The 15964-nt window shown below is 59.8% G+C and overlaps 1 protein-coding gene and 1 pseudogene across 1 annotated transcript; both read right to left on the bottom strand.

Annotated features, from left to right (window-relative positions):
- Positions 1-1220: 1220 nt before the first annotated feature.
- Positions 1221-8193, bottom strand: TPSG1 (tryptase gamma 1). Its single transcript, XM_058568900.1, has 8 exons — positions 8140-8193; positions 6569-6604; positions 4615-4726; positions 4197-4238; positions 2924-3095; positions 2024-2289; positions 1628-1773; positions 1221-1548 (listed from the first exon to the last, which is right to left on the bottom strand). The coding sequence occupies exons 1-8, from the start codon at positions 8191-8193 to the stop codon at positions 1228-1230; spliced, it is 1149 nt and encodes a 382-aa protein (XP_058424883.1). The 3' UTR covers positions 1221-1227.
- Positions 8194-9073: 880 nt separating this feature from the next.
- LOC131422982 (tryptase-like) lies at positions 9074-11368 on the bottom strand (annotated as a pseudogene).
- Between the last annotated feature and the right edge of the window lie 4596 nt (positions 11369-15964).

The following is a 15964-nucleotide window of genomic DNA, read 5'->3' as shown; positions in this document are numbered from 1 at the left end:
AAGCAGGAGCCCACTGTGGCTGGATAGCAGGCCTCCTGGCCCGCCCACAGCCGCTCCAGGGTGGTGTGCGTGGTGGGAGGCACTGTGGGGGGCTCCATCTGGTTGAGACGGGCCTGTTGGCTCTCATGTGGGCAGTGAGTCCCCATCCAGGGTCCAGGGCTGCAGTAAGATCCCAGCTCTGTGACCCTGACCCCGTGGGCAGGTAAAAGGTGGGCAGGCAGCCAGCCCCTGCCCCACTACCTGCCTGCCCAGCCCCTCTCTGCAGGTGTGGAGAGCGGTGCCAGGGCTCCCTCTGGTGGACATGTAGGGGAACTTCAGGACTCCAAGGAGTGGGCCACGTCCTGCTTGGGTGGGCGTGGGGGGCACACGGCGTGGATGCCCAGTGCTGTGGTCTACAGACCTTCCTGCATGCTACTTTGGCAGATGATTGCATCCCCCAGCCTCAGTTTTCCCACAGGGAGAAGACACGGAGCAGGGCTGTTGCAGGGCTCTTCTTCCAGGCCCAGCATGTGGCCTGCCGGGGCAAGGGGGGGCGCGGGTCATGGGTCAAGGGTTGGAGATGAAGGAGGGAGAGCTGACCTAGGCTCCATGCAGAGGTAGGAACGCAGGTGTAGACCGGGGGCCGGTCTGGGCGGCTGCAGCCCTCACCACAGCTCAGCATGCTGGCCTGCAGCCAGGTAGTGGACACAGCAAATCACCAGCAACTTAGTGGCTTAAAGCAACCCAGGTTTATCATCTGACGGTCGTGGAGGTCGGGTGTCTGGCTTGGGTCTCGTGGCATCAAAGTGGAAATGGTGGCGTGTCTTCCGGAGGCTCCAGGGAGAAGCTTCTCCGCGCTGTTGGCAGAATTCAGTTCCTGTGGCTGGAGGACTGGGTGCCGTTTGTGTTGCTGGCTATAAATTGAGAGCCTTCCCTGCTTCTGGAGGTCACCGCATTGCTCTGCCCATGGCCCCTTCCCCGTTTTCAAAGCCAGTAACAGTGGGTCGGGTGCAGCTCTCGTCGCATCTGTGACGTCCTGCGTGGACTCTACCACTGTAAGCACCCTTTGATGACACGGGATCCCTGATACCCAGATGAGTTCCCACCTCGAGCTCCTGAGCCTTAATCCCACATGCAGAGTCCTTGCCCTGTAGGAGAACGTGGTCACAGGTTCTGGGGATTAAGACATGGACATTTTTCTTGGGGGCACATTGTTCTGCTGATTGCAGGAGGTTGTGCAGATCAGGGTCAAGGGTCAGAGGCCAGAAGGGAGGGAGAGCCAACCCAAGCCCTGTGGAGAGAGCATTTGGCCACCAGGACACAGGAGATGAGGAGGAGGAGGAGGCCGGGGAGGAAGAAGCTGGCAAGGAAAAGGAGAGGGGGCCCCGTGAGCCCAGGACCCGAGCCCCCCGAGGCCAGGACGTGGCGGCGGATCCAGCTCACATAGGCAGGGACGCGGGTGTAGACCCCAGGCCGGTCAGGGCGGCCGCAGCCTTCGCCCCAGCTCACCACGCCGACTTGCAGCCAGATCCCGTCCACCTGGCAGACCAGAGGCCCTCCGGAGTCGTCCTGTGGGCAGAGTGGGGTGAGGACCAGGCTGCCAGGGAGTTGGGCAGCCTCCATCCTCCACCTGCCCCGCTGGGCTCACCTGGCAGGCGTCGCCGGGGCCCTGGGCACACAGCATGTCCGGCTGGATAGAGCTGCTGCCTGTGCCGGTGTAGTCCTGGGTGCAGGTCTCAGTGTCCACAATGGAGACTTCCGCCTCTTGTAGGCTGTACGGGGGCTGCAGTGGCTCTGGGGGTTGGAAGGGGAGGACCATCCCTCAGTGTGAGGGTCCTCCAGATGCAGACCTGCACGTGGTGACCCCAGGCACTGACACACGGTGTGGCTCACACCCTGAGACCTTGATGTGAATCAGCGTAGCACAGACTTTGGAACGTGGGCTACAGGGGCAGCCTCGGCTGGCTGTCACCATCCCTCCTGGCTCCTCCCTGGGCCTGCCCCACCTGCCTCCATCCCCACGGGGGCTGTGGGGGCTCCTCACTTCCCTCCGCCGTGTAGCCCCAGCCCGTCACCCAGCACGGTGTTCCCGGGCGGAAGTTAGCTGAGGCCTCGGGGAGGCAGACGGGAAGGACCCGGCTGGAGAGCGTCACGGGGGTGCTCAGCTGCAGCAGGGCGATGTCCCCACTGGACCCCGGTGCTCCCGGGTGGCCGGAGAACAGGATGATCTGCCTCACGGTGGAGAAATCGGGGGACAGGGTGATGGTCAGCTGTCCCAGGTGGACCTGGTAGTCGGATGAGTTCAGGGACCTGGGAGGGTAGGGTGGGTAGGCATGAGAGGGCCGGCCAGAGGCGAGAGGTCAGCGCCCAGCCCACCCAGACCCCACGCCCGCCCGGGTCCGAGGTCCACAGCCTCCCTCTTCTGCTTATATGGAAGCAGCTGCTCTGACATCCGACCAGATCCTGGGAGCTGGCAGCGGCCCCGCCCTCCAGGCCCCAGAGATTAAATCAGCATCCTGGGGGGCGGAAATGCCAGGTCCCGTCCCCAGGCTGGAGGATGTTGGAGGACGCTGGCGGCCAGTGATGCTCCTAAGACCCACAGGGGCTGCTCCACGGGAAGAAGAAACAGGCAGTGAGGAGAGAGGAAGGGAAGGAGCCGCCCACATCCGGAGGCGTGCAAAGACACGCGGAAGCAGCCTCACACTGGTCTGGCTTTGGAAACTCCTGAGGCTGTCAGTACCAGAGTCTGGCAGCTGGGGGTGCCCTCTGAACCCTGGGGCTGCATGTGGCAGGTGGTAATGTGGTTCCTCCCTTTTTACTGAGGGGGAAACTGAGGCCCAGAGAGGGCACGAGTGAGTCAAGCTAGCGGAGGCCTCTGTGCTGCCTGCCCCACCCTATGCAGGCCCGGGCCTCCAGGCTGCCTCCACTCACCCGGGACACTCACCCCGAGAAGCAGTGGGCGGCTGTGAGCACCCACTGAGGGCTGAGAAGAGCTCCTCCACACACGTGCACCTTCCGCAGCCGGAGGCTGGCCTGCCAGGGCCATGCACCGGCCTGGGCAGCATGACCGCCCACAATGCGGCCTTCTGCATCCGAACCCTGGGGCCGGCCGCAACCTAAGATAGAGAAGGCGGGTTTTCAGTGGGGGATCCCTAAAGGCTGCTTCCTCCAGGAAGCCTTCCCTGACCACCCTGTCTGCTGGAGCTGCCCCAGAGCATCATGGGTGAGGAGAAAGGATCCCAGAGCCCTAAGCACACCACACTACATGAAATGTAACCAGAGTGCCTCAGGCCGGGGTGGGTCCAGGTTGGGGGCCAGACACCCGCACAGTGAACTTGGAGCATCTTGGTGTGCCAGAAAGTAAGGGGCAGTAAGAAGGGGCTCAGGGGATGATGGGGGCCCGTTCAAAAGACCCAGGAGGCAGGGGGACGGGCAGGAGTGCTTAATGGGGAGGGGGCTCCTTGGAGGTGATGGGAACGTCCTAGGACCGGAGAGGAGGTTGCACAACACTGTGCGTGTGCTAAATGCTGCTGAGTTGTTCACTTGAAAATGGGTAATTTTATCTTACGTGAATTTCACCTCACTAGATTAAAAAAAAAATTTAAGACAGAAGAGCCAACTGGGAGGGGCTCCTACTGGCCAAATCTGGGATGGATTATTTTGAGCTTCAAAGTAATGATAAGAATAGATTATAATCCATAGAAATGAATAAAATGGGGATTTGTGAGTCCACACTGATGTAAATGTTAGATGATTGACAGATACAGATAAATAGATGAGAGGTAGGTGATAGGTGATAGACAATGGATGGCTGGATGGCTGGATGGATAACCCATGGGGAGGGCAGCCCCTCCTCAGCACGCCCGCCAGTTCACGTGGAGGGAACAGAAAGATGCACTAAGAAAGGCGCCAAGGGCAGATCAACAGTAATTGATTCAGACAAGAGTCATCGACGGACAGTGAAGTTCAGAGGAGAAAGATCGGGGTGTAGCAGGGTCTCTTCCTAGCCTCCGTTAACTGCAAAGGGGAGGAAAGTCATTTTGCCGGGGGGACCCTGGCCAACACCCCTTCACCAAGAGGTCCAGGCAGAAACCGTCTGTGCTAACACGCTTGGCCACCCTGGACCCCAGGAAGGGCCCTGTCACCTCTGAGGTTTTCCTCCCAGCTGAAGCCCTGCAGGAGGCGATCCCAGACGCCAGCCCCCCACACACACACACCTGTTGGGGACGTCTCTGGGTGCAGAGCCCCGCAGGAGACACCTAGGGAAGGAGGCAGAGGAGCAGGCTGAGGGATGAGAGAGGAAAGGGGCTCAGCAGTGGGAGGTGGGGGGCCTGCTCTGACTGCCCTCGCATGGCCCTGGGGAGGGGCTTCCAGGTCTGCAGGCCAGTGCAATGCTCACCAGCCCTCCAGGGGACCCTGGGATGGATCCCCTTATCCTGAGCCACTGGAGCCAGGGTTCCAGCCTGGTGGGTGGGGCCTGGCCAGGTGGGGCTGGGTCAACCAGTTGTTCCAGGCTAGGCCGGGTGGGACCAGAAAAGGGCTGTAAATGACAGCTGGGAGGTGCTGAGCGCTGCCTCAGGCCTGGGCCTCGCCAGGTCCCCACCCCTCCAGGTCCCGCTCAGAGGAGGCACTCACCTGGGGTCCATGGTGCCCGGCTGCCGGTGCCATCCACCCCGGCCACCTCCACTGCCGTCCCCACCTCTGGGCCAGGCACTGATGACCTGGCCACCCAGTGGAGGGGAGCAGGCTGAGCAGAGGGCACACAAGGGCCCCACGAGGAGCGGGCTGGGCAGATTTCACCCTCTCTCGGCCCAGCCCCCAGCCTCTCCCCAGTCTCCCCAGGTCTCACAGCCCCCTGGGCCTGGGGATGGCTATCTAGCTGAGAAGCTCCAGCTCCAGGATTGACAGGAAATGACGTGACTCCCGGGATGCCCCGGGGGTGCAGGTGCCCCCTCCTTTCCCCACCCGCAAAGCCAGCCAGATCACCCACCAGTCATGGCCAGGAGTAGCAGGAGGCCGCCGGGCCACAGGGCCATGGTGTCTCTGCACCGCAGGGAGCAGGAGGGCCCACCCTGAGCCTGGACATGCTGGGTGTGGGGTGGGGCAGGGACGGCCCGTGTACCTGCTGTTGGGGCAGGGAGGGAGGGTGGAGGAGGAGCTGAGGGCCAGGCTCCACGGCTGGCCCCACCTGTGCCTTCCGCACATCCCAGAGTTGGGGGTCGCCTCCATTTGTCCCATGTGGAAGATGTCACCCGGCAGAGAGTGGCCGGCTCAGGGGCGCACAACCAGAACAAGGCAAGGCCAGCTCGGACCCCAGGTGTCCTGGCTGCAAGCCCAGGAATTTTCTGCTCACCCAGGCAAGGGTGGGGGTCAGTGCTGCCCCCTCCAGTAAGCCCTCCCTGGTTCCCGTGGGGCACATTGTCTCCTCTCCTTTGTCTTCTGGAAGCCTGGTCCTGGGGGTTCTCTAGGAGGGTCCCAGCTCAAGGCCCAGATGGATCCAGAAAGAGACAGCTCAGGCCCCTGTGACTGGAGTCCCTCTGCCAACCCGCCCTCCCCAGTGTCCCTGTCCCCACCCCCGTCCCCGGGTCCCCTGGTCTCCACCACAGATCAGCTGGGCACAGCTGCCCTAACCGTCCTCTGGCCAGGAACTGATGACCGAGCTGATTAGGGGGCCCTGGGGCGAGCTAGGACTTCCCCACCCGCTCCCCGCCACCTCCCTGCCTGGCTCCCAATCACAGGCCAGGTTGTGGGTCCCTCTGAGATGCCTTCTTAGATGTGGGAAACTGAGGCACGGGTGGGGGGAGTTGCCTGATGATTCACCAGGATGTGGCTTCTCGGGGCACGGACTTCTCTCCTTCCTGCTAGCACCTGGCCCGGAGCTGTGGCTCAAAAGCGCGTGTACCACATTTGACCAGATGACGAATGATATGGATAGTGGCATCACTCTCCAGGGGGAACAGGGTTGGAGCCCACGGGTACCCTGCCCAGGCCGCCCCTCCCAGGGCCCAGAAGACCTGATGTCGTGCAGTGCAGGGGGCGTGGCAGGTCTGGGCAACCGCAGGTCCTCTGCTTCCTGGACCCCCCAGTGCCAGCCCGGGTCCCCACAGGAGGGCACTTCAGGGCCCTCACCTGTCCTGGCTCAATTCTCCTCCAGCATTGGGGACCCCTCTGCTCCCCTGCACCCCATCACGCAGCTCTCTGGAGAGATTTCGGTGTCCCCGGGATTCCAGGCCTGCTGTCGAAAAAGAAGCCCCAAACACCATCTGCGTGGTCTCCTCGGCGACTCTGTGACATGGTGCCGTTTCTGTCCCCATTTGGCAGGAGAGCAAAGTGAGGCAGAGGGAGGGGCGTCCTGCCCCAGAATGCCTCCCTCCCTGTCCTGGGAGGGCCCTCCCGGCCTGGGGGTCTCGTGCAGCCCAGCAGAAATGGGTCATGTGGGTCTGCACGGCGGCCCCCTCGGGAGGACCCCTGCTGCCACAGAGGGAGGGCTGGACCCTCCCAGTCCATCCAGCCCAGCCTGGCCCGGCCTGGCCTGGCAGAAGGGCAGCATGGCGCTCTCTAATAAAGCCAGCGCTCTTTCCTCTCTCACCTGCCACCGGCAGAGCTGGGCCGAGTTCCTGGGGATCTGGGGCCAGATAAAGGAAGCCAGGGTCTGAGGCCCCCGTCAGCCCCAGGCCCCTCCTCTCCCCCTTTCCTCTTCCACTCCTTCCTGAGGAGCCCTGTGGCTTCCCTTCAGGACCCCAGCCCTCAGTCTCCCCGGCACAGCCTGCACCTCTGAGAATCTGAGTGTGCTTCTGTGAGGCCAGCGGTGGCCGGAGCTCACCCCCACCGCGCAAGGGGCGACCCCAAGGTGGGGGGGGGGGCAGGGGGACGGGGGAGGGTTCCGGGTTCATCTCTTTCACGTTCTTAGGACAGGTGTGTATGACGGCTGTGATCACAATAAATTTAAGACAAAAGGAAAATGAAGAGGTTTAGCACCTCCCCCATCAAGGTCTTCACATCAGAGTGAGGGCGCCCAGGCCCCGGGGCCACCCTGTCTCCCCCCGTCTGCAGGTGGCAGGGACAGAAGTCAGGTGGAGCTGGAAGGGGCCTGGTAGGTTGTTTCAGAATCTCCCCTGATAAGGTCAGAGGTCATTTCTAGAGACTTTACAGATTAAATGTGTATGTTCGCATCTGAGAGTCAGAAGGAGAGAAGTGAATATTGATTTAGAAAGTTCTTTACAGCCTAAGAAGCTCCAGAATACACCCCAAAGACAGCGTTAATTTAGCTGCACTTTGTTCGTGTCCACAATGCTGTCCACACAGCAGAGCGAACGGCAGGGAGGGCACTTTCAAAGACAGAGGTTATGTCTTATTTTATGGAAGGACTCAAAACTGCATGACCGAATCCGAGACTCAAGCTACTCAACCAACAGAGGACAGAGCAGGCTGCTCCAGAGAACGAGGTTCCCAGGCCGCCTGGCGGGACAGCGGACAGGCGTGTGGCTGAGCGGGAGCAGGGATGGCAGCCTCGAGGCGGGGTCCACATGGCAGGGTGCCCACAGCCGGGCGGACCCACGGTTACAGAGACGGCACCACCGCCAGAGCCCGGGAGCTGCCGCGCCTGGAAATCCGTGCTACCGAAACCATCTGAAATGCAGGACGGCTCAACCAGAAAGCGACTGGCTTGTTGACATGAGCAATGACAGGGGGGCACCCCTGGGTCCCAGTGGAAAATGTTTCGAGGGTCCCTACTAGAACATCCACCGGGGGTGGATTGTCTGAGGAGGGGCCCTCGGGGGCGCCGTCCCCGTGTCACAAGAGGACAGCTGTCCCCTCTCCACTGCCAAGGGCTAGGGCTCCAATGGTGAAAGGGGTCCCCTCACCAAAAATCATAAAAATGCAAATTAAATACTTAATGAGACACCACCCCACACACCAGGATGGCAGATTGGGGGAGTGAGTAATGTGGGTAGCTCCCCATTGCTGGGGTGGAGGTGACACACATATGACATTGTCTAGAAAGCGGAGGATGCACAGACCCCAGCCCTCAGCAGCCCCCTCGCTGGCTCACGCGCAGACATTTGGAGTGTGCACACAGGCACTGCCACCACCACCTAGTCCTGACCCCGACGGGGACAACAAGTTCCCTGTTGTCCATCCAGCCTGGATGACAGGTACCTCTGGGGGGTCCAAGTGGAGGTGAGAAATGATGAGCTCGGCTACAGGCGGCATCGCGGGAGACCGTCACAGACACGCGTTCAGGGAGGGGCAAGGCTCAAAGAATGTTACCATTGATTACAGGCACACAAACATGAAAACTGGGCAAAAGAGCCATCCTGCATGTGACCGTGCACAGTGTGGGCTGCAGGGAAAGGCCGGGAGGTGATGGTGTGGAGGGGGAGGGTCGGGGAGTGTGGGGGCCGTGCTCTGCATCCTGACCCCCTTGCTGGGCGCCCGGGTGCCCCGAGAATCATGTTTTGTTTTATTTTGTTTTGTGAGGAAGACTAGCCCTGAGGTAACATCTGTGCCAATCCTTCTCTTTTTACTGAGGAAGATCGGCCCTGGGCTAACATCCGTGCCCATCTTCCTCTGCTTTATGTGGGATACCGCCACAGCATGGCCTGACAAGTGGTGCAACGGTGTGCGCCTGGGATCCAAACCTGCAGATCCCAGGCCGCCGAAGCAGAACATGCACACTTAACCACTACGCCACCAGGCCGGCCCCCAAGAATCATCCTTTAAATGATCCGTGTCTCTCTACGTGCCCCGAGGGCACGGTGCTGCTCCCCAAAAGGAGACACGAGCCAGTGTGCTGAGAAGTCAGCCCCGGGCACAAGGGGCTCAGGAGGGGCCGTCCCCACAGCAATGCCCACTGCTCGGGGGCCGGGACGCACAGAGACAGCAGCTGCACTTGGCCGTGCCCTGGACCCCCTTCCTCTCCCTCAGCGACACTCACAGCCAGAAACAGCCACAGCCACATCTGCTTTCCGTGCTCTTTAACCTGGACCAGCGCCCACCACCTGCTCCCTGGGCCAGGCAGGGAGGGGGCTCCAGGCAGAGGGCCGGGAAGGTGGGGGAAGGACACCACCTGGGCAGGAAGCAGTGGTGCGGGGACAGGAGGGAGCTGGCTTCTCCGCCAACCCAGGTGGCAGCCCCGGGACCCAGGCTCAGGGATCCTTGGGGACATACTGGTGGATCCAGTCCAAGTAGTAGGCGACGCGAGTGTAGACGCCCGGCCGGTCGGGCAGAGCACAGCTGTCACCCCAGCTGACCACGCCCGCCTGCATCAGGTGCCCCTCATCTTGCAGACTAGGGGCCCTCTGGAGTCACCCTGGGGAGGGGGACGGTCAGCGGGGGCTCTCGCGGCAGGGGCGGGTGGGGGCTGCGGGGGACGAGCGGGCCCACCTGGCAGGAGTCACGCTTCTCGCTCCCGGCACACAGCATGTCGGCACGGACTATCCAGACTGTCCCCCGTAGACACGCCAGTGTGGTATTTCGTGTCACAAATGCTATTTTCCACAATGGGGACCTCCACCTCCTTCAGGGGAAACGGTGGTGGCAGGTGGACTGGGGGTGAGAGGGAAGGAAGAGGCCGCGTCAGGCGGGAAGTATATCCATGAAATACCAGCCCTGACCGTGCTCATTTCCTACAAGGGGAAACGGAGGTTCAGGTGGGCTAAGCGACTTTCCCGGGCACCCAGGGGGGCGGCACGGGGTCTGATGGGCTCCCAGCCCCGCGCTCGGCACATCCTCCCTCCCGCCACCTCGCCCTTCCAGAGTCTCCAAACTCCCACTCCCTGAGCCAGCCCGGCGGGGCCCTGTCCCCAAAGGGAACCCCAGAGGCTGGGCCGTGGGTGTGACTGGGTCCTCCCGCCCAGCCCTCCAGCTGTCCCTGACGCTCACCTCCATTGTCCACATCGCCCCAGCCTGTCACCCAGCACAGCGTCCCTGTGGGGAAGGTCTCAGAGGCGGAGGGCAGAGTGACCAGCTGGACGTGGCTGGAGATGTTCACGGGGTCCTGGAGCTCCAGCAGGGCGATGTCGGCCCCGTTCTCAACCGTGTAGTAGTCGGGGCGGGGAGGACCCTGCTGACGGGCAGCAGCTGGTCTCCGTAATAGAGGTGCTGCTGGCGCAGCTGCACCCTGATGTCTGCGGGGTCTTCGACGTCCCTGGGAGAGGGGGCGCCCCTCAGGGGCCTGAGCAGCCTCCTGGACCCCCCGGGGCGTGGGGGGAGCCCCAGGCCGCCCCACTCCGCCAGGCCCCAGCAGACTCACGGTCCCACGCAGTGTGTGGCGGTCAGCACCCACTGTGGGTGTATGAGGGAGCCCCCGCAGAAGTGCCTCCAGTAGTGGGTGTGGAGTCTCAGGCTCACCTGCCAGGGCCACTTGCTCCCAGGGGCCTCCTGTCCCCCCACGATGCCTGCTCGCTCCAGACCGGGGCCTGGGGCTGGGGCAGGAAGCACCCTCAGGACAGGACACAGCCCGGCCCCTCGGCTCAGCCGTTCCCTGGCCCGCACAGCCCTGGGTTTCTCTGAACCCACCCATCCCTGGGCCAGTGGGGTGAGGGGCCAGGGGTCGGGACTCACCGGGGCCTGCATGTACCAGGCTCCCCAGGAGGGGCAGCGCCAGCACCAGCAGCTTTGGCATCTGGGAGGAGCAAGTAGGGGCAGCGTGAGCCTGGTTGGGGCTGGGCCCGGCTGAAGGGCTGCAGGGTGTGGGGTACAGCTGGAGTTGGGGCCCCCGAGGATCAGGGTTGGTCCGGGCCTCGGTCCTGAGGCTCGGCTACTGTGCTACACAGTGACACCCCATGTTGGGGTCTCGGTGGGGGGCCTTACCTTGGCTGGTCCCTGCTGCTGTCGACCCAGCACGCTCTCCCCTCCCCATTTATCCTTCCAGACCAGGAGAGAGCCAGAGGAGGGGCGCTCCTCCTATCTGAGAGAAGGAAGTGATGATTCAGACAGAGGCCCCCATGTGACCTGTACCCCCACCGCCCAGATGCCCGTCTGGGTGCTGACGGCCCCAAGGGTGGGCCGTGCAGCCAAGCAGAAGATAAGCCACCCCCCACCCCGAGGTGGGTCCTGGCTCCTGGGCTCTGGGGGCTGAGACGCTAATCCAGGGGGCTGGGGTGGGGGTGAGAGGGGCTCCAGTCTCCATTCCGTGCGCTTGAGTCCCCTCAGTGTGCTGGGGCTCCCAGGTCCCCTCGTGGACTGGGCACTGGGCATCTGAGCATCCCTCCCTCCATTGGCCAGCTGATCTCTGGCACTGAGATGGCATCTTCCAGCTGCGGATATCGGGCTCCTCTCCTCTGCCCAGGTGCAGCGAGGACACCCCCAGAGGCCTTCAGGCACAGCTGCACCCAGGGGCGGTTGTGCTGTCCCGACTCTATCTGACCAGTCGTTCCCACCCCAACCTGCCAAGAGGAGCCCATGTCCGTGATCCCCCCTCAGAGAAGCAGGGAGATACCCATGGGACAGTGACACTTAGCAGTGTCACCCCTCTCACATCTCTGCATCCATGGGGGGGTGGGGCAACCCTCCCCACCTCACTTCTAGGGAGGGTCTGACATGAGGCCATCTTGTCAGATGAGGAAACAGCTTTGGGAGGTAACAGCACCAAGTGTCCTGGGCCAGGAAGGGGCCCTGCTGCGCCCGCCCGGATGGCAGATCCAATTCCTCAGGGGGCAGGGGGGTCCAACAACGTCCATCTCTGGGTCCTCTCTGAGCTGTTCCGCTGATGGCAGCAGTACCCTGTTATCTCGGGGATCCGAGCGCCATCAGCAGAGGGACAGGCAGAAGGAAGTGACAGTGAGATAACAGAAGACGCCAGGGCCGGCTCTCCTTGGACACCCCCAACCAGGCCCCACCACCCCATCCCCCGTCCTCCATGACCAGGGCTTACCACTGTCCCTGCCTGTCTGACCACCCACGTCCTCACTCTCCCCGGGCCTGCTGGTCACCTGGGGCCTGCAGCAACTCCCCCCCCCCAACACACGTGCTGCCTCCTGGCCCCTCTGAACCCCCTACTGGCATCCCGGGGGGCAGCTCCTGTGCCCTAGGGAGGCCTCGCCCTGCCCCCACCCTGCACGGACATCATTCTGGCTCAGGGCCGCCTGTCCCTGGCTGGCGCTCCTGCACACCCCAGGGGTTACTCAACTCAATTCCTGGGGGCAGCACCCGGGGGGTGCGGGGGGTGTCCTGGCCCCATCTCAGGCCTCCCTGTCAGCTGACCCTGCTCCTCACTCATCCTCTCAACGAACTTCCCAACGCCTCCAAGTGCCGCGACCGGGTCCCAGGCACGAGGCCGACTGAGCAGGGACAGACAGCTCACATCCTGGAGCCCAGGACCCGCCAAGGGACAAGGCGGGGCTGCGGGAGCACAGAGGGCCGGTCCCTCAAGCAAGGCTCTGATTGGCTCAGACCTAGGAGGCGGACCAATCAGCGGCTTGAGGATGTTATTGCTATGATGGGCTAGCATTGGACCAATCGGGGGGCGGCCCTGGAATGCCTCGCCCCGATGCCCTGGCCCCCTCACCTGGAGGGGCCACAGCGGGGCGGGAGGATGGAAGCTGGTGGGAAGGAGTTAACAGACCCAACTGGGTCCTGCGGGAGACCCCTCAGGGCGAATATCCTTGCTTCACAAGCACGACATCCTCACTCTTGCAATTTAGTAACAAAAAGTTGAACTCCCTCGTATAAAATCAGTAACAACCAAAATAAACACTTAGTTGAAGAAATATAAATGACCATATGCACATAAAAATATTTTTCACCTAATTAGTAATAAAAACGCAATATAAGCTGGGCGATCATCTTGGGGTTCACATTTACAAGAGCTTCTGAGACTTTGTACAGTGCATTGCAAGGATATGGTGTCCCAGTGCCTGGGAAGAGAGGCTGTTGGCAGGCGGTATGTGGCTAGGGCCCCAGAAGGAGTGACTTCTTGACCTTACTGCAGATTCCTAACTGAATGAGTGACTGACTGAATGAATGAATGCCAGTGGGCTGCACTCAGTGCCCGGGGTAGCCCCTGGGGAGGTCTCTGGCTGTGGCCCCCAGAATCCAGGAGGAACGACCCAGTCCGCAGAGTTCCTTCCCCTGTCCAGTTCTGGATGGGTGATCGAGCAGCTCCAAGGTGGGTCCTGTCCCACCAGGTTGTGGTGGGGCCCAGGCACTGGGGTTACTCTGGGGCCAGACACAGGGATTCTGCCTCCCCAGGCAATGCAAAACATTGACCTGAGGTAGGACCCCTAGTGAGAAAGTCAGGGGAGGACTCCCAGAGCCCCAGTGAAGGAGCCTGGGGATGCCCAGAGAGCCCCAGCCTCCCAGAGACGGGGTCCTGGAGGAAAGTGGGGCGGGGCCACCCCTGGTGGATGGGCTGCCCCTCTGGGGAGGAGGGCCCCAGAGAGTGGGCCTCCCCAGGGCCAGGATTTGAGGATGACAGAGGGAGCATGTGGGAGACCAGAGTTGGGGGCATGTAGGTGGGTAGAGGAGGACTGTAGCCCCCGTGACCAGTGAGTGAGGGGAGAGGTCTTGTTCGCCATGGACGTGGCCTGTGCCATGCAGCCCTCACCTTCCAGGACAGGCATCGCCGCCCCTGCCGCCTATTGCTTAGAGACACTCCTGTACCTGCAGTGCTGGCCCACAGCCTCCCAGCCATCTGGAGGCCCAGGCTCCTTATGACATCTGGGGCAGCGTGAAGACCGAATGACAGAGACCACGGCCAGTGCAGAGCCCTCACGGTCTCCCCTGTTGCACTTCAAAAGGACAGTTCTCTTGAATGAAAAGAAGAATGGCTAAGAGGAGCTCATACTCCAGGAGGGTAACCTGTCCTCCCATGCCAGCCCCACCTTTCTGAATCCAGCCCAGTGTGGTCAATGAGGACCCCAAGCCCGGGACAGCTGCTTCCAGCCGAGATGGAGCATCAGGAGCCGAACGTGACCCCTGCTGTAGACGGCTAGACCTCGGGGGAAGTGCGTGACACGGCGGCCTACAGACTTTGGGCAGCAGGCAGCATGGAGCTGTCCCTGAGAGAGGGGTAGACAGCAAGGTGAGACCTACAGTTACAAGAGCACACCATCGGGAGGCAGTTTCCAGGCCGCGGTGCAGGTGGGAAAGCCAAGGCAGCCAGAATTTGTGAGGCAGGGAGCCAGGGAGGAGACGCCTGCACACAGAGAGCTCCAGAGACCCGCAGAGCGGCCCCCTGGAGCCAATGCGTGAGAGGACAGTATCAGCCTGAGGCATGAGGTCAGGGACGTGCACCATCGGACAGGAGCGGGGGAAGGACTCCTGGAGCTCACACGGGGCTGGGAGTATTCCACATTCCCCCCACTGAAGGGAGAAACCTCACAGTACACAGCAGTGCTAACGTCCTCAGAAGGGGCCTTTAGCCTCAAAGGGATCTAGTTGATTCCAAATTACTTAACTGCATGCTACAACACAACCCAAAACTATTTGAAGGAATGTAACAAAATCCAGCAACACAGCATATAGCATTCACAAGCTCTGACGTCCAATCAAAAATTACCAGGCATGGTCACAAAGAAAAATACCATATGACTCTAATTCCATGAGGGCCCTGGAGCGTCACACTCATAAAGACAGAACGTGGGGGGGGGGTGCCAGGGGCTGGGGGAGGGGAAGTGGGGGTAGTTTAATGAGGACTGAGTTTCAGTTTTGCAAGATGAAAAGCGTTTTGGAGATGGGTTTCACAACAGTGTGAATGTACTTAACACGACTGAACTTTATGCTTAAAAGTGGTTAAAATGGTACAGTTTATGTTATATGTATTTTACCACATTTTTTTTAAAGTTAAAACATTTACCAGCCATGAAAAGGAATAGGAAAAGATGATCACTCTAGACAGATCCAGAAATGATGGAGATGATGGAACCAGCAGACAAAGATGTTGAAACAGCTGTTGGAAGTATGTTCCACGTGTTCAAGAAGGTAGTGGATACAGGGGTGTGATGAGAGAGGTGGAAGCTATAAATAAGACCCAATGGAATAGCTAGAGAGGGACAAGAACAGAGCTGTATTGAAAACAATGCACAGTGCATGGGGTTCTCTAGACACAGAAGGAGAGGATACAATTGAAGACATAGTAATAGAAACTATCTAAAATGAAGTACAGAGAGAAGAAAGGCAGAAAAAAACCCAACAGAATCACCTGGGAATCAAACAGTGTAGAATAAACCGGGTCCCCAGAAGGAGAGGAAGAGGAATAAACTAAATTGATATTTGAGGAATTAACAATCAAAAACTTTCCATATTTGATGAAAACTATAAACCCACAGATGTAACAATCTCAGTGAACCCCAAATAGAATAAACCTAAAGAAAAACACGCCAGAGCAGGTCATATATTGCTGAGAACCACTGACAGAGAGAAAATATTAATAACATCCAAGGGAGGAAAAACACGTTACATTGAAGCAGAGAGAGAAATGACAGGAGACTTCTCATCAGAATCTATGAGCCAGCAGATGATGGGGAGTCATTGTTAAATTAGTAAAAGAAAGAAAAAAGAAAAAAAGACTATCGACATAGAATTATTTACCCAGTGTAAATATCTTCAAAAACTGAAGGTGAAATAAAGGGTTGTCTCAACCAAACAAACGCTGAGAGGGTTCATTTCCAGCATATCTGCACCACGAGGGATGTGGAAGGAAGGCCTGCGGGCAGAAGGGAAACGACGGCAATGAAGACACGTTCCGGAAATGGAACTAACTGTGAACGTGGAAGACGTTTTCCTCATCCAAACAATATTTAAAGGATAAAAATTGTTGGTTTAAAGGAAAAACACAAACAAGGTACTGTGTGTTCATAGCCAGTGTGGAGGCAAAATGTGTGACCACATAACACAAATACGAGGGGGAATTTAATGCCTATTGTTGTCAGGTGAAGTTGCTTGTGAAGTTGTATAATTTTTTTTTTATTAATGGACTTTATTTTTAGAGCAGTTTTAAGTTTACAGACAACTGAGCAGAGAGTACAGAGTTCCCATAGAC

This window comes from Diceros bicornis, chromosome 26 (assembly GCF_020826845.1).
Source record: "Diceros bicornis minor isolate mBicDic1 chromosome 26, mDicBic1.mat.cur, whole genome shotgun sequence".
Taxonomy (NCBI): Eukaryota; Metazoa; Chordata; class Mammalia; order Perissodactyla; family Rhinocerotidae; genus Diceros; species Diceros bicornis.
The sequence above is the reverse complement of the archived record's forward strand: the minus strand, read 5'-3'. Positions and strand labels throughout refer to the sequence as shown.

What these genes read in the sequence shown, in the direction of transcription:
- TPSG1 (XM_058568900.1), bottom strand. Translation starts at nt 8,193, where the DNA reads ATGCCGCCTGTAGCCGAGCTCATCATTTCTCACCTCCACTTGGACCCC. An exon ending in CCCAGCTCTGCCGGTGGCAG is followed by an intron (nt 4,727 to 6,568) that starts GTGAGAGAGGAA and finishes CCCTCTGCTCAG; the next exon opens with CCTGCTCCCCTCCACTGGGT. An exon ending in CCCAGAGACGTCCCCAACAG is followed by an intron (nt 3,096 to 4,196) that starts GTGTGTGTGTGT and finishes TCTCTATCTTAG; the next exon opens with GTTGCGGCCGGCCCCAGGGT.